This window comes from Amblyomma americanum, chromosome 1 (assembly GCF_052857255.1).
Source record: "Amblyomma americanum isolate KBUSLIRL-KWMA chromosome 1, ASM5285725v1, whole genome shotgun sequence".
NCBI classification, from domain to species: domain Eukaryota; kingdom Metazoa; phylum Arthropoda; class Arachnida; order Ixodida; family Ixodidae; genus Amblyomma; species Amblyomma americanum.
This window is the reverse complement of record NC_135497.1, coordinates 147,561,978-147,584,567: the sequence shown is the minus strand read 5'-3', so window position 1 is coordinate 147,584,567 and position 22,590 is coordinate 147,561,978. Positions and strand designations below refer to the sequence as shown.

At 52.0% G+C, this 22,590-nt stretch overlaps 1 protein-coding gene across 4 annotated transcripts in view; it reads right to left on the bottom strand.

The window, feature by feature from the left end:
• CadN (neural cadherin) overlaps positions 1-19,641 on the bottom strand; it is a 269,492-nt gene extending 249,851 nt beyond the window's left edge. For all 4 annotated transcript variants that reach the window (XM_077647253.1, XM_077647251.1, XM_077647254.1 and 1 more), the window contains exons 1-2: positions 19,503-19,641; positions 17,501-18,879 (exon numbers count right to left, since the gene is read on the bottom strand). In XM_077647253.1, coding sequence (XP_077503379.1) covers positions 17,501-18,770 — 1,270 coding nt within the window. In that variant the 5' untranslated portion in view covers positions 18,771-18,879; positions 19,503-19,641. The remainder of the gene's footprint in view (positions 1-17,500; positions 18,880-19,502) is intronic.
• Positions 19,642-22,590: the final 2,949 nt, after the last annotated feature.

Genomic DNA, 22,590 nt, shown 5'->3' with positions numbered 1-22,590 from the left:
TCCCATTGTCTTTTCTTCTTCTCTCTCTCTGTGTTCGCGTGTGCGCGCGCTTTTTGAGTCTTTAAATATTTACAGCAGCTACAAACTAGCGCAACAAGAAGTTCTAGTATAAGCAGACGGCAAAAACTGCTCCTGTCGCATTAAAATGTGGCACAGACGCCTCGCATAATCAGATAACATCATTTGTTAATTGGTAGGGTGCCGTTCCTGGCGAAACATTACGCCGACCCGCACGGGCCATGTGGCCGAAAGCGCACATTGCGGGGGCGAATCGCGTGGCAACATGCTTGTCCGTGTGCCACGGATACTACTCGTTTCGAGGCACAAGTAGCACCTGCAAGCTACATACAGCAAGCCTCTTGAGGGCCGGGCTAGAGTACACACATCAGGAACGAAGCGGCGAACGCTTCTCAGAGGCCAACCAATGGCGGCCACTGACTGCCGTCTCCTGTCAAGCTAGCTCGACAGGGGATTAGCCACGGATTCACTGCGATGTCATGACGATCGGCCGACGCCATTGGCTGGAGGGCCGCCTTTGAGAAGCATTCGCCGCTTTGTCCTTGAGTTGTGTCCGACCAGAGACGTGCGCATCTGCGTCTCTAGCATGGTTCTCGGAGTCGCTCGCACGCACCCCGAAAAGCAAAATCGATCCTTCTGTTCCTTCTGCCACAGAAAATCTGTTGCCGTGGATGAGTGAGCCACGTCTCTTGTCCTATGACGTCAGTCACCACGCTTGTACTTGCGAGACTGGCCTGTGGCGGCGATACCTGTATTTTGGTTCTTGCTATTTTCTACCTTACAAGAGCTTTGTCTTCAGTAAGAGCGGCGTTTTTGTGATCAGGAGCTGGTATTCTATCGATACAAGCCGACTTCAATTTCCCCTCAGTGTCCCCTTAATACCGTCACCCTCGGGGCTCTCCCGCTCCGAGAGGAAACATGACAAGTGTAAATTAGCACGCGCCTGTCAGCGCTAAGCAGGGGGAGATGCACCGGGAAGCGGGGAGGGGGGGGGGGGGGGTGCGATTCAGCCGGACAGCAGGCGGCGGCTGGTCCGCAGCAGCGGTTCACCTCGTCCCCGATGGACGAGATCGCGGCGGCCTCGCGTATGCACGCCCCTCTGCCGGCGGCCTTGCTAGCGACGCCGGCACATTACTGCACGCTGTCGCAGACGACGGGCACACAAAACCGGGGCCTATCGAACGGAAGAGGATTCCGCCGTCTCGGCGCCGCCACTGCGCGCATCAGTCTGCATGCGTAAACGTCCGCCCGCGGAAACAGCGGCGCCCATTTATGGAGCCCAGTAGACTTCGGCTCCGACTCGCCAACGCTCAGCCGTCGCGGCGAGACGCAGTGCGCGGCTTCCGCCCAGCCGCCACAATGCAGCAGAGAGGGGAAGGGAGACGCCCACCCTGAACGAAAAAACAAAAGGCTCCCGTCCACTCTCGCACGCGGCTTAAGTGCAGGCGACGCGTGTGGGCGCGACGTCCTCCGTCAACAAAAGCCCCAGAGGCAGCTAGCTCCCCAAGGGGCAGCTGGAGAAGCAGCACGCTCGATCTGGCAGCTGAAAAAACCAGTCTCGGCTAAACGCGAGTTCTGCAAAAGCAGCCAATTGCGGCTAAAAGTGACCGCGAACGCACAAGCTTGACCGAGAAAGGGCGTCCAACGGCCACTCGAAGGCACACTCGCTGCTTCCCGACCGTCGCGAACCCAAGAAGCTGCAGAAACGAGCGGTCGGCCTCTGGAGGGCGCACACCTGCAGCGCAGCTGGGCGCCATCCCACATTGCGTCAGCGATGAAGGCGATAACGGCGCCGTTAGACAACAAAGGGGCTCTCCATTAGGGCGACGGAGTCAGCACCAGGTACGGCTTCCCCCTTCTCCGAGGCCGAACTACGGCAGCTGTGGCCACCGCCACTGGGCGAAAGGCTGCTCGAAGCACCCCAGAACAATACAGCCGCTGATCTATATATGCCCCGTTATCGTACTTTTGTTTGCTTAAAAGCAGCAGCTTTAAGCGTCCTGTTCTGCAGAAGATACGGCGGCGTCCATTGCTGCTGTCGGCGAAAAAAACCTGATTGCGGTGTGTGGCCACGTCACACGTGAAGCGGCGGATTTGAAAACCGATTAAAAACATTCCAAAAGTTGTTGCTTGGTTTGGTTAATGGGGTTTAACGTCCCGAAACTACTCAGGCTATGAGGGACGCCGTAGTGGAGTGCTCCGGAAATTTTGACCACCGGGGGTTCCTTAACGCGCACTGACTTCGCACAGTACACGGACCTCTAGAATTTGAAAATTGGTTTTTTGGGGAAAGGAAATGGACCCGCCGCGGTGGCTCAGTGGTTAGGGCGCTCGGCTACTGATCCGGAGTTCCCGGGTTCGAACCCGACCACGGCGGCTGCGTTTTTATGGAGGCGAAACGCTAAGGCGCCCGTGCGCTGTCAGTGCACGTTAAAGATCCACAGGCGGTCGAAGTTATTCCGGAGCCCTCCACTACGGCACCTCTTCTTCCTTTCTTCTTTCACTCCCTCCTTTATCCCTTCCCTTAAGGAGCGGTTCAGGTGTACACCATGTGTGAAACAGATACTGTGCCATTTACTTTAAATAATAATAATAATAATTGGTTTTGGGGGGAAAGGAAATGGCGCAGTATCTGTCTCATACATCGTTGGACACCTGAAGCGCGCCGTAAGGTAAGGGATAACGGAGAGAGTGAAAGAAGAAAGGAAGAGAGAGGTGCCCTAGTGGAGGGCTGCAGATTGATTTCGACCACCTGGGGATCTTTAACGTGCACTGATATCGTAGAGCACACGGGCGCCTTAGCGTTTCGCCTCCATAAAAACGCAGCCGCCGTGGTCGGGTTCGAACCCGGGTACTCCGGATCAGTAGAGGAGCGCCCTAACCACTGAGCCACCGCGGCGGGTCTCTGTGGTTTCGCCTCCATCAAACTACGACCGCCGCGGCCGGGATCGAACGAGCGGCTTTCGGGTCAGCAGCCGAGCACCATAACCACTGAGCCACCGATGCAGCCTGTTGGGACACGTAAATATAAGCAGTAAATGAAACGCGGTAAGGAGATTGTTGTAATTAGTCGGGAATCGAATTCCTGTCCCTTAGGTTGCGACGCAGACGTTCGTACAGTCTGGTAAAGCGGGACTTTATATGCGTGGTCTTTGACGTAATATGGAAACTGTGGAACGCAAGAAGGAACACCAAAAAGTGGGTTCCGAGAAAAAAAAAGGATAAGGAACAACTACAAATGTCATGAACAAATGTCCAGGATGGTTGAAATGTACCACATCTGTAGCTCAGCTCCAACTGTATTTTTTTTACTCTGCTCGGGTGACAGCCCACTCCTTTCTTCTTGTGTTCTTTGCAGCATCAGTAGGCCAAAACGTACATTTCTGATACGCTGTTGGTGACCTGTCCTGCACTGTCTGGTGAACCCGGCAAGAGCGGCGGCAAAGGCCAACGAATGGGCTCCTGGAATGAAGGTGCACCCAACTAGCCTCAAATTGATTTATGCATTAAACGTTCTTCTCACTCGCCTATCATGAAAGCTTCCTGTTCGTGCGTACCAGGTTTGCGCCCAGCGTGCTTCGGAACGTCCAGCGTGTACCCCTGTGAACACTGCTGAAATGCCATATGCCATCGCACAAACCAAACTTGTTTTGGTATCCTGACAACCATCCAATGAGTTCCGAACATCTTGCATAGCTTTTGCGAGCGTTTCAGTTATTAAATACAAGCAAAAATGGGGACAGATGGTAAAGAACAACAGTTAACCCCCAATCGCCGATGTTCGTCTGCCCGAAGCCTCTGGCCGGTGGCCCACCAGGTTGCGGGCAACCTGACAGCAGGCTCTATGCCCAACTACGGAAAACACTGTACGGCAAAACACTACTGCTAGGAGTTGGTGTCGAACCTGTGTGGCCACTGCATCAGACCACTACGTCATCGCCGCAGCTAAACATCCGGGTATCTTCGTCGCCTTCCATCCGAGCGCAATGGATCCGGAACCACCGCACTGCCCCCTTAAGCCGAGTCTCGAACCGAAATGTGAGAGCGAGCGCACCTAAAATTCGCATTTGGCCTAATTGGTTTGGTTTTTTTTGGGGGGGGGAGGAAATGGCGCAGTATCTGTCTCATATATCGTTGGACACCTGAACCGCGCCGTAAGGGAAGGGATAAAGGAGGGAGTGAAAGAAGAAAGGAAGAAGAGGTGCCGTAGTGGAGGGCTCCGGAATAATTTCGGCCACCTGGGGATCTTTAACGTGCACTGACATCGCACAGCACACGGGCGCCTTAGCGTTTTGCCTCCATAAAAACGCAGCCGCCACGGTCGGGTTCGAACCCGGGAACTCCGGATCAGTAGTCGAGCGCCCTAACCACTGAGCCACCGCGGCGGGTCTAACAAGTTAAATCTCCCGACATTTTTTGATGTTGTTGTCGCAGTTCATTTAGGAATGAATCCGCGTTTTGATGAAACAAAATTTTAAAATTTGAACTCTATCAAAAACGTTGTTTTTTTTTTTTTTAAGTGGCCTCATACCTCAACAAACACGAGCGCACAGAAGACCGCGGCGGCGCTCAGAACCGCAGCCAGGAACGAGGACGAAGCCGCCGGGATCGTACGAGAAGGGGACCCAACCAAGAGGAACAAAGGAGAGTCACGTCCGCGGCGCGCGACATTCGGCCTCGGGCGCACGACAGGCGGGCGACGCGGCCGCGAACAAAGCTTCGAGTCACGGCGCGCTCGAAATGGCCCCGTTTCGCCGGAGGCGCTGCTGCGCGGTCGACAGACGCCGCCGCATGCAAAACTCGCGCAGAGGAGAACCATCCAGCCGGGCGAGCGAAGCACGAACGCTCAAATACGACAGTATCCCCACATCGAGCGGTAGTACCAGAAATGCCCTCGCCAGCCGCAGCGTGATCTAATCAGCCCGTCGCCCTGCCTCGCTAGTGCAGAAATGCCACTGCGCGCGCGCTGCTATCGGCGACCACTAGCTTTGGAAAAATCGGCAAGGGCACGCGAAGATAGCCCTGAAACAGCGAGCATTGTGAGTGAGTGCCAATTGTTCCGCGCCGACTCGCTATCAGCCAGCGAGCATTCAAACGAGGCACGGCGGCCACTCCCGTTCCAAGACGGAGCTGGCGCAGCATGGCAAAAACAAAAGGAGCTTCTAACTCCAAGCGCCGGCGGAGCGGAAGAGAGCCCGCCGAAGCGCGCGCCCGGCTGGGGGAGGAACCGGCGCCACGCTGCTTTCTGGACGAACATGCCGCCGATTGCTGTCGATCGGCTGACAGGGAGGAAATCGTACGCCGCCACCAGACCAGACGCGTGGGCCGATCGCTGCAATACCCTTTTTTTCTTGCCACCCCAGGAGCCGGCGTGCGAATTGATTCACTTCACGTGGCCGAGCGCGGGTCCGCTGCCTGCCCTGCACTCGCGAATGACGCCACGGCGTTTTCTGGCGCGGCTACGCGGCCGAAGCAGTGGAACGCACGCGGTGACTCAGGCACGTCGCGGGACGCGAATACCTTTCTGCATTTCTTCGCCAGCTCATGGGCGTCGACCGCAAGCTTGCTTCCCGTTAAGTGGTCGGAGGAGCGCATTTACATACTTGTCCCACGAAGCTTCGTCCGATGAAGCCAGACAAAGAAAGCAACCCAAGGAACGAGATTTCAAAGGGAGTGCCCGTAAACCAAAACGCAGTTTCCATCCACGGGGTTTAACGCTTTTTTCTCACACCACGAAAGCAATCGGTTTTCGCAAAAAGCACACCCCTGGTCGAGTCCCTAGGCTCAGCCCATGGTCCACGGGAAGCTACCGAACCTCTGACCCGCCGCTGCGACGAAGCCAAAGCTGACCCTCCCAAAATCGCCCCTTTCAGCGCGCACAGCCAACGGCCTCCGGGATTAGATATCACGGGAGTTTCCGGTTTCGACGTCGCCGTTTACTGTTGAGAGGCCCCTCTGCACAGCCATCGCTGTAAAAAGGGGCCAGAAAGCGACCCACGTTGTTGAAAGACTCGGAGACGGTGACCCGGCACGGCCCGCAGCTTTTCTTCCGCTTCGCGGCTGCCTTGCAACGCGGGGTGCTTCGAGTGACAACACGCGCGCCTTCTCTGCCGCCGGACGGGGCGCAGAGCAGCGTCCACCGGCGGCGGAGACGAACCACCTCGTTCGCACGCGCCCGGGAGACGCAAGGGTGCGGGAGGCGATCGCGCAAAACAGTCACGTCAGGCCGTAAAGAAATGGGTCACAGGCAGCGTCCCGGGGAAAACAAAGCGGCCCGCTATGCATCGCGCACCAATGATGCGACACGGTTCAATCAGCCCCGCTTTTACTAAGCAAGGCTGAGGAGAGCCGACAGAATGGCAACGAACGTCTCTGTGTGCGGGCTCCTCCCTCGGCATCCAATCGTGCGCCCGCCACGCAGCACAGAGACGACGGCAGCCTCCGCAGGAATGCGCGAACAGCCGAGTCACCGGTGGGCCCCGTGCAACGACCAGGCGGTGCCAGCTTCCTAGTGTGACAACACGGGCTGGTCACCTAGACGGGCGAGTTTGTGAACCATATTTTTCGCGCGGACAAAGCAGACAACTTGAACGGCGGGGGGAAACACAGGGGTGGTGGGACAGGCGCGCAGCTCCCGCACTGTTCTCGTGGTAGCATACAACTCAAGAACGGAGCGGAAAATGACGCTCAAAGGAGCCCCTCCAGCCAATGGCGTTGGCCGATCCCCTTGGACCTGCTCCCGGCAATTATTCCTCTTCCTCTCTCCCTTCCCTTCGTCTCCCTGCCGCACCACCAGACCCTCTCAATCACTCTACTTTGTAACCCGCTCCCACCATCGTCCAACAAGAATCACTCTGCTCCCTCAAATCGCACGGGGTGGCAGATGAGCGGGGAAATCACCATGGTTAAATCGGATTAACCGCGGCGTCAGGAACCTCGGTCGACGCCATTGGCTGGGGGGGGGGGGGGGGGGGGGGCTCCATTGAGGGGCACCAGCCGCTTCGTCCGTGAGCCGTATCCGTCTGCAGCAGACAGATCCGGATTCCTGCGGAGTACGCGGCGCTCTTTGCAGCTCACGGCCGTTCGCGGGCCGGAACTGCCAACGTGGAGACAACGGCGAGCGACGGAAAAAGCGAAATCACTCTACAGCCGACTTTCCCGCAAAGAGCTTTGAGCGCGGGCCACCCAGAGATGCAGACGACACGCTCGACCCGCACACACCTTCCGACTGGGACGTTTCGTGCAACAAGCTACTAGGCCGTACACACAAATAGGACTGACGAGGCTGGCACCTGATTAAGTCGCCTAGGTGCAGAGATCTGCTGGCACTCGGACACATACAGGACGCCGTACTTCTAGCGACATCGAAGACCAAATATTGCATCTTTTCTCCAGATTTGTGCGCAGAGGAAACTTCGGCCTCAAATCCGTGTTCAAAGGAGAACTGGTAGCTAAAAGGCTAACGCTCTCGTGAACGGTTCGGCTGACGGCACGGGTGCTCAACTCAAATAGAGGCATGCTGAAACCGCCTCCGCGGACGGCGCCCGACACGTCAGACCAGCCATATTAGACGTTTTTAGCATACCGGAGACGTACACCGGTTTACGGGACCCCTCCTGCGCATGCGCTGAGGCATTGTTGGGGTCAGGGGGAGCCACCGCGCATGCGCAAGATGGGTCCGGTAAACCGGTATACGTCTCCGGTATACTAAAAACGACTATTTGTGTGCATTGTGTTAGCGATATTTGGTCGCTCCAAGCTCGGCGGTCGCCGCGGAAGGCAACTTACGGCCCACACAAACTTTTTCTCACCATGGAATATCCAAGAGGAAAAGTGCCAGCGAACGAAGGCGCGCTGAACACAATGATGGAGCTTGCGTAAGGCGCCCATTAAACTTGGACCGCGGGAACCGCAGGCTTCAAGTGTGTGGCGCGCACTTCACGACAGGTAAACCCGCAATTTCGACTGCCCGACAGTGCGATAATGGCGAAACAAGGAAAGCGCCACCGATTAACCTTGCGTTGACATGGTGACCACCAAGGTGACTTGAGGAGAGAGAAATTCCGGCGGAGCCACCTTGCTTCTGTTTGGTTACAGCGCCACGCACGATGCCAACGCAGAGTGAGAAACGACGCAGCCATCGAGGCGCGCACTTATCTTCTCCACGCCGCCGCGGCTGATCGCAGAAATCAACGTCCCTGGGAACTGTGCTTAGCATCGAGACAGCAAAAATGGACTAATATTTGCATTAAAGCCTCGAGATAAGTTCACCCAGCTCAAAGAGCTTAACAGCAAGAGTTTTTCCTGACCTTTCAAGCTAGGAAATGTGCGGTTATATAGCAAGTCGCACGCATTCATTCCAGGATCACAAATCAGTTGTCGACGGTGTTACCAAGTGATGTCCAAAAACAGGCCCGCGCTCTTCTCCGCTCCCGGTGCGACGTTCTCGCGCTGCCGAACCTCCTCTTAGCGGCGATAAACCGCACCCGACAAGCGGTTCGCAAACATGGCCGCCGTAGCAGCGATCTCGATGCCGTGACGTCACGTGCAGGTTATGTATAGAACCCTTGCACGCAACACTGCCGCAAGACGTAAACAGAAAATTCGGCAGAGACACTCCACATGTAACCCCCCTCCAGCACACGCGCATATGACACCGATTGGAACGCTGTACCGCGAACTGCTAATTAATAATAATAATTGGTTTTGGGGGGAAAGGAAATGGCGCAGTATCTGTCTCATATATCGTTGGACACCTGAACCGCGGCCGTAAGGGAAGGGATAAGGGAGGGAGTGAAAGAAGAAAGGGAGAGAGGTGCCGTAGTGGAGGGCTCCGGAATAATTTCGACCACCTGGGGATCTTTAACGTGCACTGACATCGCACAGCACACGGGCGCCTTAGCGTTTTGCGTCCATAAAGACGCAGCCGCCGCGGTCGGGTTCGAACCCGGGAACTCCGGATCAGTAGTCGAGCGCCCTAACCACTGAGCCACCGCGGCGGGGCCGAACTGCTAAATCACAACTGCTAAATCCCAATTTTGATACGGAAATTCGTTTTTGAGGAAAGGAAGTGGCGCAGTAACTGTCTCGCATCTCGGCAGACACCTCAACCGCGCCTTAAAAGTGCACTAAAGAGGAATCTGAACTCTTAACGGCGGGAACTCTATCTACATGTTCCGGGCACCAGCTGGGTCTAAAACTCACTTGCTCAATAAAGTTTTCCTGTCTGTCTGTCCGGGCATTCTTAGAAACTTCGGATTATTGTCATATGTGGCCGATTGCCCTAATTAAATCGGATTAAACGTCCCGGCTCCAACCTTTTTTCTTTAACTGAACTCGGTAGACAGGCGGAGTCCACCAACGCGTGGAGTGCCTTTGAGCCAGTCCAGTGGCGGCTTCGCTTTCGCTTTTATTTCGTTCTTTAGGTGTCTGCAAATAAATATTCTCAGTCACAGACAATGCAGCCAAAAATTAGACCCACAGAAATAAAAATACACGTGGACTCTTTGATTTACGTATCACTCCGCCGATGGCAGAGCGGCAAGCCGCCATGGGACTGGCTGACGCGTTGGTTGGCTCCGCCTACCTACCGCGCTGAGTTCAAAAAAAGGCGGGGGCCGGGTAGTTTAATCCGATTTAATTAGGGCAATCGGCTGCACAGAACAATAACTGGAAGTTTCTAAGAATGCCCGGAACGTGTAGATAGAGTTCCCACGGTAAAATGGGGAGTTTAGATTCCTCTTTAGTGCACCTTTAAGGGAAGGGGTCTTTTAAAGAGTCCAGAAAGGTATATAAGGTGCATATGTCGTCTGTTCGAATCCATGTAAGAAGCTAGCCTCCAACTTGACTAGCATCTGTAAGCTATATGCAACGAGAAATCGCACGACAGCACCGGGAACGCTGTACGACAAACGGTTGCGTCACAATTTTGGTACGAACGCTGTCGGAAACTGGCGCCGCCACGTGGAGGTCGGCCAGTGGCGAGTACAGTATACAGACGAACGACACGCACAGGATTGTCTGAAGTGGCGGTGCTCGGCTTGCTGTGTGCGTCATACGGCCGCTTGGTGACGTCACCCTATTTTTTTTTCTTGCCATCGCTGGGATTTTCTGTGCCGTCTGCGAGTACACACGCGCGCCGCCGGCTTTTCTCGTACGTAACGGGACCACTAAAGCTTTCGAATTAAAGCTGGAGCCAAATGCTCCAATAAACGCCATTACCTTTTAGAACGCTGATATGGCTGGAGATTCGCATTAAAAAAAGAAAAAAAAACGAAATCCGAAACGAAACGCTGTGCAAGTTCAGCCATCTAGGAAGTCTGCCAGATCCTGCGCAGACAGTCCCGCGATGCGAGCTTCCCGCAAATTCGGGTAAGCAGGAGGGAACTCTCCTCGGAACGTACAGCTGTTTCACACTTAGAGGGAAACTGCGAGCGCGTGGCCACCGCGCTTCGCGAAGCGCTGTCGCCGACAGCGGCGGAGAATCAGCTGCAAAGACGCGTGCGCAAAACAAGCACGGCCGGTTGCTGTACAAATGCCATAAAACTTAACGACCAGCACACGAAAGCAATGCGCCCACTGCTGAAGACGCCCCTGTCTTGAGCTGCCGACATGTTCCCGAGCTCTGCCCTTGTTTCGACGTTAGAAAGTGCACTAACCAGACCACGCACGAGCGTTGTTAATGAGCAGCCTTGCCGCGTGCATTCTGGTTTGGTTTATGGGGGGGTTTAACGTCCCAAAGCTACTCAGGCTATGAGGGGCGCCGTAGTGGAGGGCTCCGGAAATGTCGACCACCTGTGGTTCTTTAACGTGCACTGACATCGCACAGCACACGGACCTCTAGCATTTCGTCTCCATCCAAATGCGAACGCCGCGCTCGAGACCGAACCGGCGTCTTTCGGGTCAGCAGCCGAGCACCACAACCAATGAGCCACCGCGGCGACCACCAACTCGGCACCAGCGTTGACCCTTGGCCGTGAAAGAGACATGCACCGAAAACGCCCAGGTCGAGACCGGCGCCGACTATGACGTTCACGCGCGTGGGGAAAAAAAAAAAAACACGACCTCTCGACGCCCTCCGAGAGGCGACACCATGACCGGAGAAAAGGGACCGAGCGTGCGAGGCCACTGGTGGTCGGGAGACAACTCTCCCGGCCGTGGCCGGCGCAAACAGGACGCCCGGGTGACGCAACAGCGACAGACACCCGAGATCCCATTTTTCTCGGCACGCGCTGCGCCGACGAGTGTTGGGCGTAAGTTACGTCCAGTACTTAGAGGGCGCGGGCACGAATCGATGCCGGCGCTCCCCGCCTAGGAGGCCAAGTGAGCAAGGCGGGACCCGAGGTCTGGCACCACGCGAGCGCCCAGGAAGGAAGCATGGCGGGGGACTTTTCCCTGTCGAGGCTTCGCGACGCTTCAAGGTCGTCCAACCTTGTCATCTGCACCAAGGTGCGCGGGTAGAGCACATATTCCGACGGCTGTGCATGAACGACGCTTCCGACATCGCACACGAAGCCCCTTCAAAATCGGAACTCATTTCCACTGGGGTTTTCATTCCTCATCAATGATGGCGTGGTAGAGCCTTTCTCTGCACTCACTGCTTCGAGTGGAACCAACGGCATTTGGGAGCGCCGTTCCTTCCGGCTGTCCCCTTCGAGCGATCCCACTGCGCCATCTTCGGCTTCGGCGAACACCCTCCCCCGATGAGCACAGCAGCAGCGCGGGAAGGAAAGCCCGCCCATCGCGGGGCAACAGCGAGCAAGCCCGCAAAAGGGAGCTGGGACAGGGCCGTAAAGCACGCTCTGAAACGCCCGAATGGTCGGGGAATAAAAACAACCAACAAATTTGCATAGCGCGCCTGGCAAAGCGTGTCGCTTGCGCCATCACCTCGGGCTGACGCGCCATTGTGGGGAGAGGAGGCGAAGAAAACGGCGCGCAAACAAAGCATTGATGTCGACCCGAGGCTGCGTATCATATGCACGCCCGGACACTGGCCATTACCGAAAAACGGCGCCGGATAAAGGGAACGCGCGAACAAAAGCGGCCGGCGGCGAAAAAGAGACGCACAATGACGGCAAGGAAGTGGCGCCGGGAACAAAAACGCGCCGCGGCCAGTCGGCGAAAGAGGAGGGCTGACGGGGCACCTGCGGCGGCCGGAGGAGCGATGCGGTCAAGGGAACCAGGAAGCAGCGCGCTCCTCTCGGCCCAGGGGCACCGCGCGCGACAGTGGCCCAGTCAGGTTTGCAATCAACAGCCTGAATCCGACCGCTTTCGCGTTCCACTGCGCACGCGGCGTCCAAGGTACACGGCTGAGTGGGGGTTGTTGCCTGGGCACAAGTGCCGGGTACGCCCAGCTGCAAGAGCAGCCTTTGCAGCCACAAATTTGGCCACTCAAAGTGAACGCTTCCCCCACAAACCCACCGATGACATTGCTCAGTCCAGGAAACATGGAGCTCTGCAGGTTCTGCCCATACTCCACTGACTATGCCCTCACAAGTGTGCAATCATTCTCAAGCTCAGCTCCTACACACTGCTGGTGAAGACAATCAATGCAGGCCTACAGCATTGACTGTCCCGTGAGCAGTGTGTTTCAAATCTTGCCAGTTCCAACACATGGTGCACAAACTATACGGAATCTTCATCAGATATATATAACACCCTAGAAGCCATTCAGAATCGGACAGCCAGATTCATCACCTCAAATTATGACCTTAGTATAAGAAGGAATAAATCTTTGCTTTACGTCCAAACTCTAGAGAACCAACAACTACCCGGACCTCCATGACACAATGTCTCCAGCTCCTATCAAAACACTGCGCAGTCTCAATTCCCTCAGCCTTAAGTGTTCACATGGATCAACAACAGCCTTCAACAAATCTTTACTGCCAACTGCAACAAAAAATTGACATCAACTACCAAACTCCACTGTAAATAAATGCGACCATACAAAATTTAGAAGAGCATTAATAGATGGTAATAATAATATGTGAACTTTAGCGTCTCAAAGTTACACATGGGCTATGAGGGACACGCAGTGGTGGGCTCCATATCTAGACCACCTGGGGTTCTTTACGATGACATCGCACCACCCAACGGACATTTTTAGATTTTGTTCCAATTGAAATGCAACTGCCATGGCCGGGATTCGAACCTGTGACCTTTTGATGAGTAGCCAAAGCCACTGTGATGAGTCATTAATCGATCATTTCAGCCAATTAATAATGAAAAATTTGTTTCAGCCCACTGCTCTGATACACAATGCATTTCTTTTGTTCCTGCATTACTGCAACCTTTTTTTTCCAATTTGAAATCATCAGCATTACACTATATCATTTTACACTGCACAAGATTGTATCGTTTTCTTATTCCTGCACTGTATATATCTTGTTCTCCCCCCATTAATGTAACCTCCCAATGGGGCTCGGCCCTTAAGGGGAAATTCAAGGCCGGCTTCAGGAAGCAGCGAATGTCGTGTGCCAGCATGCGGCGAGGTATGGGTTAACGTGCTCTCCCGAGAAATCAGAGTTACTCCTGATCGACCGTGGCAAGAGGCAGAATACGGGGCTTTTGCCGTCCACTCCCTCTGTCGCCATTACGGTCCAGGGTATGAGCATTCCGATCAAGAAAGAGATCAAGATCCTGGGAGCCATCATACCCAGCGGCAACACTAACACCACTACAATCAGACAGCTCCAAGCCTATTCCGAACAAGCCTCTAGAATGCTACGCCGGGTAATCAAGAAAAGAAATGGGCTAAGAGAGAAGGAGGCCCTAAGATTAGTTCAGGCTTTCATTCTCTCTAAACTAACATACGCCACCCCGTACTTACGGCTTAGCAAAAAGGAAAAAGACCAACTAGATGTTATTATTCGAAAGGCAGTTAAGACGGCGCTGGACTCCCTTTATGCACATCCACTAAGCGCTTACTACAGCTGGGGATCCATAACACCATCGACGAACTAATAGAGGCCCACCGTGTAAATCAAATTGTCAGGCTCTCAACATCTAAGCCTGGCAGGAAAATATTACAGAAGCTGAGAATCAGTCCACCCCGGGAAGTCGCTGACAAGATCGACATGCCCATGCAGATGAGATCACACATTACGACTCACCCCATACCAAAACGCATGGATGAGGAATATAACAGAGGACGGAGACTAGCCAGAGCTAGACACCTCTCTAAGCGCTGGGATGGAAACAAGGACACGATCTACGTCGATGCGGCTGGACCCGCTAACGGAGTCGCGGCAATTGCAGCAGTTTCACCCCGGGGAGATATCATTGCAAGCAGCCTTATCCAAGCGGTGGATACCACATCGGCTGAAGAAGCAGCTATCGCACTAGCGATATCAAAGAACAGCGAGGCAACGGTTATGTCCGACTCACAAGCAGCAGTACGCAATTACCTCAGAGGCCGCGTTGGCGCTCTGTGTTGGGAAATTTTGGAAAGGTCTAATCCTTCCAACATCCAGATCTTCTGGACGCCAGGGCACCTCTCAACGACGGGCAATGAGGCGGCCAACACAGCTGCTCGAGCTCTCCTCCTCCGAGCATCTGGCACGCAGCCTCTCTCTGACATAGTTGACAACCCCTCACCCTTACTAAGCTACGCAGAAATTACGGAGTACTATAAGATCACAAGAAGGGAATATCCTCTTCCTCACAAAACCCTAAGTAAATATGAAGAGCACATAATCAGGCGACTACAAACTAATACTCTGCCCAATCCTTACCTAATGAGTAAATGGTACCCAGAAACCTACAATTCGTCCTGCCCCTTCTGTGGAGCAGTTGGCACACTCTTTCACGCGGTTTGGGAATGTCAAAAAAACCCAGACTTGGACAGCAATCCCGATCCGACTCATGAGCGCTGGGAGGCAACCCTTCATAGCCACAGCCCACTCGACCAGAAATTGCTGGTTGAGAGGGGCCGGATTATGATGGCGACCAATGGGTTCTCGTACTGAACCCACCCAGATTTTGTGCTCTGAATAAATGTTTTTCCTCCTCCTCCTTAAGGGTAAATAAATAATCATGAACTCGGCACAGAGATGGACAGATCGCAATGCATGCATTGCATTTCCCGTGACCGGAAACATTTAGTGCAGGTGGCCATAAAGGCAAACGGCAATGAGCACACAATCTGGGACTGTCATCAGCCATCAAACATTCAATTATGTTAGCCATTGGTAGTAAGACGGTCAGACTTGAAGCTGAAGTACTATTTGCCATAGGCCACCAACACCAATTGTCACCATAGCATCACAACAGATATATCCCACATGTAGAGCCAGCATAGCTGCCATGAATGAAAGTGGTAAGGCTGATCCGTGAAATACATGCACATGCAAATCCCTTAGCAGTAGTCCCCTTGGTACAGTACAGAATTCTGATGCTACTTTCATCAAACCTAGTTCTGCCAACGTTCTAAATATTTCAAAATGCCATGCCACCTCTCAGGCCATTAAAACGAGTTTGATGAGTCTACAATGAAAAAGGGCATTTCTAAATGTAAACTAGAGTGGCAAAAAGTTTCATTAACCATGACACAGGATAGGAAGAAAAAGTACTACAGAGCTAGAAGACTTTTTTGAACTCCTACGGCCATTTAAGAGGCCAAAATGCATCATAGAACCTGTCATGTTCTGATTCAGGGAACCGGTGGTCAGCTATTCATTTGACAATGGCACGAGCAGTCGCTGCACCGCAGAAACATCACAAAGGAAAGAGGGCCCCAAATTTTTCAAAATATAAATATCAGGTTTTCAAGAAGATATTTATTTGCCTCTAACCATTGGCATCCACCATGTGAAATGCTAAAACTTAAATTATTTATTTAAACTAATGATCCTTTTAAATGACAAGAGAAACAGTAAAAGTATAACAAGCATTGTCAACCCAACAAAATGAGCAAAAACTCCCACCAAGAGACTGCACTACCTTTCACTCATGCCAAACATAACTAAAAGCAACCAGCAGCAAGCTTACTTTTAGAATCAGCTAACAATTTTTAGATGCTTGGAGAGTTGTCACTCCAATAGCAAAAAAAAATTACCATTCATGTGAATTCTACCTGACAGTGCAAGCCTAATGACATATTTGAATTCCAGTAACACCCAATCCACATGTTGCTAGCCAGTTTTTCATATATCAAATAAACTCCAGAAGGAAGTTTCATTTACTATAAAACAGCACATCGCATACCCACACAGCCATCAACAAATGAGGTGCAATACTCAAAACCTGGACTCTTAGGGCTAATCTGCTCTGTCTGAAAAGCTGTACTCCTGTGCTACTCGCATCTCCCAAGGTATAAATGTTTTACGACAAATTATATACCACAGGTCCACCACACACATTACCTTGCTTAATTGATTAATGACTAACACTACACTAACCCCTTTGGTCGGAGTGCACGTATTTACAAACTTTTATTTTGTTGCTTGAAATGGTCGTCAGCAAGCAATTTCCACAAACGTGCTGCTATTATATTCGGCTTCAGAAAAAAGTACTTAGTCATTTCACTATGTGGAGGAACGTGCAGCAAAACTGTTCTAATGAATACTTTCCCAGCACTACTAGACAATCACCAATTAAAGGGGCTATGCTTTATACAGTTAATCTTGATAATTAGGACTCAAAATTGAGCTTAAATTTTTTTTAACCACAAATTAAGGGCGCCTTTAGATACACATATTGTTGACAAAACCAAAGTGCCAGTTCTGATAAACAAAAAATTTGAATTGGGTGAATGCCAATTAGTGACACTCCATAACTGTGCCTGTAAATTGAATAGGGAAATTTACAACTCCAGTGCCTCGTGCGCATTAGGATTAAAACTATCAAAATGCAGGTCCTGTCACCCCTGTGGTTTAACAAGATACACCCTTAATGTGGAAGGCTCCCCCTTCCATCTGTAGAATTATTTCTCTTCCCCCCCCCCCCTTTCTGACTGCTATCTCCATCATCATCAATAACACACCGCCACCACCAGAACTTATGGGTGTGCAATTCAGAGCTTCACAGCAAAAGCCCTTCTAGTCATGCACTGCTTTCAGCCTAAAATGTGGGTTATATTCTTTTACAGTGCTCCCTACAGTTTCCTTTAAACTTGAAAACATTGTGGTGTCAGCTGCTGGCCACTGGGCAAAAAAATAATGTTTCTATGTAATGCAGTTACTCTTCAGGGCTATGACAATCATCTCTTCACAGGTGTAAGGCACCTAGGAGAAGATATGGGCACCTTCTAGCACAATCCTAAGTCGAAGAGCCGTTCTTTTCACTAAGCATCCATTCACCACAAAACGAGCTCAGCACCTTTCCAGAGACATGCACATGTAGACAACAGAAAAAATGAAGTGGGCTCAAGTTCGAGCAGTTAAACATTTTTGGCCATGTTCAGAACCACGCTGTGCATGGCCCCTTAAAAAAAAGAGGAAACCTAGATAGCAGCAATTCACGAGGGCTGAACCACATTGCTTACCAGCTCTTCCAGGGGACCTGGCCAGCACCCAAAAGTCGATGGACTTCTCCTTATCCAGCTGCTCATAGTCCCATCTCTCCTTGACGCGCACGTCGCCGTTGGGGCTCACGTAGACCCAGCGATCGGGCTTTTCGAGCTCGAAGGTCTCGTCGACCGCCTTCTTGTCGAGCGTGAAGACAGTCTTGTTGACGTCGCGGCCCTTGGTCTCCTCGAAACGGTACGTCTTGGTAGGCCGAATGGTGACCGTCGAGCGACGCACGCGCGTCTCCGGCTCCTCCAAGCAGCGCGGCTCGGGCGCCACCGGCTCCGGCTCGGATACCTCGACTGTCACGGCGACGGCGCGGCCGAAGCGCTGCGGCTTGCCGCGGTCGCCAACGCGAACGGCCATCAGGTACGATTTGGGCTCGAGGCCGCGGGTGACCATGAGCTCTCCCGTCTTGGGCACCACGGTGAAGAAGGGATGACGCTGGGCGAGGCGAAAGCTCACGCTGTCGCCATCTGCGTCCGAAGCGCTCACGTTGCCCACGATCGAGTACGGTTCGGCGTCGCGGGCCACGCGGAACACGTACGAATCGCGGTCCGCCACGGGGTCGTTGTCGTTCACGTCCAGCACGTTGACCAGCAGGCGTGTCAGCGCCGAGTCGACGCCGTCCGAGGCCCTCAGCTTGAGCTCGTAGCGGCGGCGGTGTTCGCGGTCTAGCGGCCGGCGAGTGCGAACCGCCAGCCGCGTGGAGTTGTCGTACAGCCGAGACACGGTGAACTCCTCGTGGCCGCCATCCTCGTCTGGCAGCAGCTCGTACTTGACGCTGCGGCTGGCATCCTTCGTAGCACCGTCCAGCTCGAGCACCGTCGTCCCGGCGCACTCGTTTTCTAGCACGGTGCCCCGGAACTCGGTCTCTGGGAACTTGAGGAGTTTGTTCTTGGGGATGACATGCACGAGCAGCTCCTGGACGCGGTCCTGCGGCTCCAGAGGCCAACTCGGGAAGTTAGTCTCTGTGAGGACAAGCTTCCCCGGCTTCCCGACCAGGTGAGACACGTTCGAGGCGACCATGAGCAGGCCGTCGCTGAGCAGGCTGAAACAACGGGTCACTCGCGGCTCTCCGGTCAGGGCGAATGACTGGCCTACGCTTGGAAGCTGCTTCACGCTCAGGCCGGGGTAGACGTCATCCGGCAGGACCAACACCGCATCTGAACTCGTCTTGCTGTGACCGGGCACCCAGAGGACAACCAGCACGGCCGCTGCACAGATCAATCTTGGGGGAAGCGCCATCGCGAAGCGTGTCTCCGGGCCTGGATGTAGTACGGTCTACCGGAAAGCCGGCTTCAAACGGCGTTCCACCGAGAGTCGCAAAGGCGTCGCTCCTCCGTCACCGTCGCACCTGAGCCCGGCAGACAGACACGACGCCGTCAAACAACGTACCGCAAAGTGATACAACGCATAGCAAGATGTACCGCACTCGCGGAGCGAGTCAATGCACCCTATCGGAGCACAGTGACGTTCCGGCGTCCTTGTTAACCCTAATGCCGATTTCGCGAACATGTAACCGACCAACAGCAAATTTTAACTCGACTAAAGTCCGGCGCACAAGTAGCGCAGCCCTCAGCACACAAAAGCTAAAGACCAGTGAACCAGCTGAGGGACGGTAAGCAGCCCAGAACACTCAAAACAACGCAAACTACAGCGAGCAGAAGCTGTGGTGACCATTAGAGGGTCAAACGCCAAGTTATTCTGACAAGAAATCCAAGTTTGAAACTGCCACGGCTTCGGCTCGCGGCCCACTCACCAACTTCCTGCTCGGTATGCACCACAGCACATGCACTCAAAACGACTAACGATGCGCTCGAATCCACGCAGCGATGGGGGTGTGAAGCACAGCATAATAAATGTCACTCCAATCCGTCCGTTCCGGTGCCTCACTTGGCCACGGATCGCACGGAGCAAGTCGATGCGTGCAAACAGTAAACGTAATGTTATACAGTAAAAAAGAGGTCATTAACTCACCTTTCCAAACGAAGATTAGATCCATAGAAATTTAAACACGCGCATTTGCCCGTAACATCAAACACCACCGAACCACGCCAAGCCGACTCAAAAGACAACGGCGGCAGCGGCGGCGGCGGTGGCCATTCCGTAAAACAGCAGCACTCCCTCCGCTTTAAAAAGTATCAAAAACAAAACAATAAAAGTAATCTTTTTGCATAGTTTTGAAACTACAAAGCTTTTAATAAATTATTAATTGCCTATGGTGCTTTTCAATAAAAAATAAAACGATTGATTGAGTTTTTTTAGAAAGGTTGCTGTGAAGGGTGGTTTGTGGGTGTGTTCGCACCTGGAAACAGCGGCTTCCGGCCGCCATTGTTTTGACTACTTCATGTGCGAGAGTGCGACCAGTGCAACTGCGAACTAGATTTGCAATAACCGTATTGTGAACTGTTCTCTTTTTAGTCTCCGTTTGCCTTGTGCGCATAATTGCTCTCGAATTACGAGTCGAATTACCGCTGAGCATGCGTCCAAACCTGTCGCGCTGATTATCGGTGGCTCGCTCTCGTTTTTGTGGCCTCTTATCTATTGCTTCTATCTTGTAAGGTCATAATTAACCACTATTGGCTTTTGGTTTTTACTTTGCTAAAATTTTCGCGCATTTTGTAGAACTCTGGCACTCAAGTGAGTGGGCTTGGCGTACAAACTTTACGCACAAATAAGGTGGACGTTAGTCAAATGCGCCATGTTTTGTTCGGACCACTTGTGCCTACGGTGCCGATTTATCGATTTTCATGTTACGGTTCGCGAAGCAAGAACAAATAAGAAATAAGACTCCAGCATTCAAAAGCTGTGTGTTCATGGTAGTGGCCGCTAGAAACGGTATCTACGGAAAGTGAAACCGTTTCCAGCGATCGCACCCAATACTAAGGTGAAGTGCTTGTGTATTTTTTTTGTTTAGGGGTGCCGGCCAAGGAGGTTGGTGCCGACTTTTTTTCTTGTTCAGCTTACATGCCTGGAAATTTTCACTGCCGTAAAAGGGTCACCTAATTTTTTTTTTTTTTTTGCCCCGCTCATGAGGCAAATAAATTTTGTATTCTGTGCTGGACTAAACGCTTTCGCATTTTCCCGAAACAGTTTTCACAAGCTACTCACCCAAATTTCTAAATTTTTAAATCTTGTGACTGCTGAGCTGTTATAACTGCTGGTCAAATTCAGTAGATGCTGAGTTGATGCTGTTTGTAGCAGGTGCTGATGTTACTATGTGAGCACATTGGCTGATCAAGCAAAATACCTAAATTATGTAGTGTTCCACATGCTGCAATATGCCTGAGGGCTGTACTGTAGCACTCTACAAATGTGTTAAGTACAGGATAAGGTGGCAGTTCCGTAAATGGAGAGAATCGAGCATGCTCTTAGGAACGAAGCTGGCTTGAAAGCAGTCCAGAGGAAACTAGGCATGTGTTAAGCGACAAAGAGGGCAGTGTCATTAGCAATATGGATAAAATGGTCAAAGTAGCCAAAGGACTCTACACAAGTCTACAGTATCCAATGAAATTGGGACATTAATGAGAAAGCAGCAGCGCCAGCATTTGGATATCCCGCCAGTAACGAAAGATGAAGTAAAGAAAGCCTTAGGAGCAATGGAAAGTGGAAAAGCAGCTGGTGAGGATCAGGTAACAGCAGATCTGTTGAAGGACGGAGGGGAGATTGTGCTAGAAAAACTAGCCATCCTGTATACGCAATGCTTCATGACCTCGACCGTACCAGAAGCTTGGAAGAACGCAAACATTATCTTAATCCATAAGAAAGGAGATGTCAAAGACTTAAAAAATTACAGATCGGCCAGCTTGCTGTCTGTTGCCCGCAAAGTATTTACTAAGGTAATGGCTAATAAAGTTGAGACAACCTGAAACTTCAGGCAGGCATTTGTAAAGGCTACTTGCATAAAGACAATATTAACACTATCAGTCAGTCAGGTGATAGAGAAATGCTCAGAATGTAACCAACCCCTATATATAGCCTTGACCGCAGCGGTGGCCAAGTGGTTGAGTATCCGCCTCGCATGCGGGAGGTGCGGGGTTCGATCCCCAGTGTCGCCGGGTGCCCACCGGTGATACAATGGGTACAAGCTTTCCCTTGTCTGGTGCTCGGCCAGTTTAGGGTGAAATGCTTGGCAAATGGGTCTTTGACCCCACCTTGAGAAGTCTAAAATACCTTTTGTCATGGCGCTATTTGGCCATAGATGCCCTTGCGCCATAAAAACCCATAATCATCATCATCATCATTATATATAGCCTTCATAGATTACAAGAAAGCATTTCACTCAGTCGAAACCTCAATAGTCATGCAGGCATTACGGAATTGAGGTGTAAGTGAGCCTTGTGTAATGTTACTGGAAGATATCTATCACAGCTGTACGGCCACCATAGCCGTCTATAAAGTCAGCAATAAAGTTACAATAAGGAAGGGCATTGGGCAGTGAGACGTGATCTTACCAATGTCGCCCGGAAGAGGGTAACTCTGTTTGGTCAGTGTGCACCATAGCACAATCTTGGCGTTGTATGTGTTCTAAGGTTAGTAAGCAACTATATGGCACTGCCATTCACTAACCCACTCTCCTTAGGAGATATGATGAGAAACATTGGATCAGGCCAGGCAGGCAATCAATGTTTAAAGGGGCCCCGAAGCACATTTTCAGTGCATTGTTTTGGCCGTTGGTTGCATAGAAGGAGTTATAGTGATGCTATTAGCATCGGTCGTACCACGTATAATCCTGTTTTTAATATTTTATTTAGCTCACAAAAACAAATTCATGGCACTGATGGTGTCACCATACAGTGACGGTTTTTAGCATCGGATATGACATCACGGAGGGCAAACTTTATGATTGGACAGAGTAAATATACTGCAAATTGTGTTAATAACTAGAGATACGTTTTGTCAAGTTTTTGTGTTCTATATTACATTAACAAAACCAACTTGTTTGCCCTAGATAAAAGCACTGTAAAGCAAGTAAAACAAAAATGCACCACTAGAGGCTGTGGCTACTTTTTTCATCGACAGACTTTGCGCCTCTCTGTAAACATCCTGCAACCTAGCACTAACA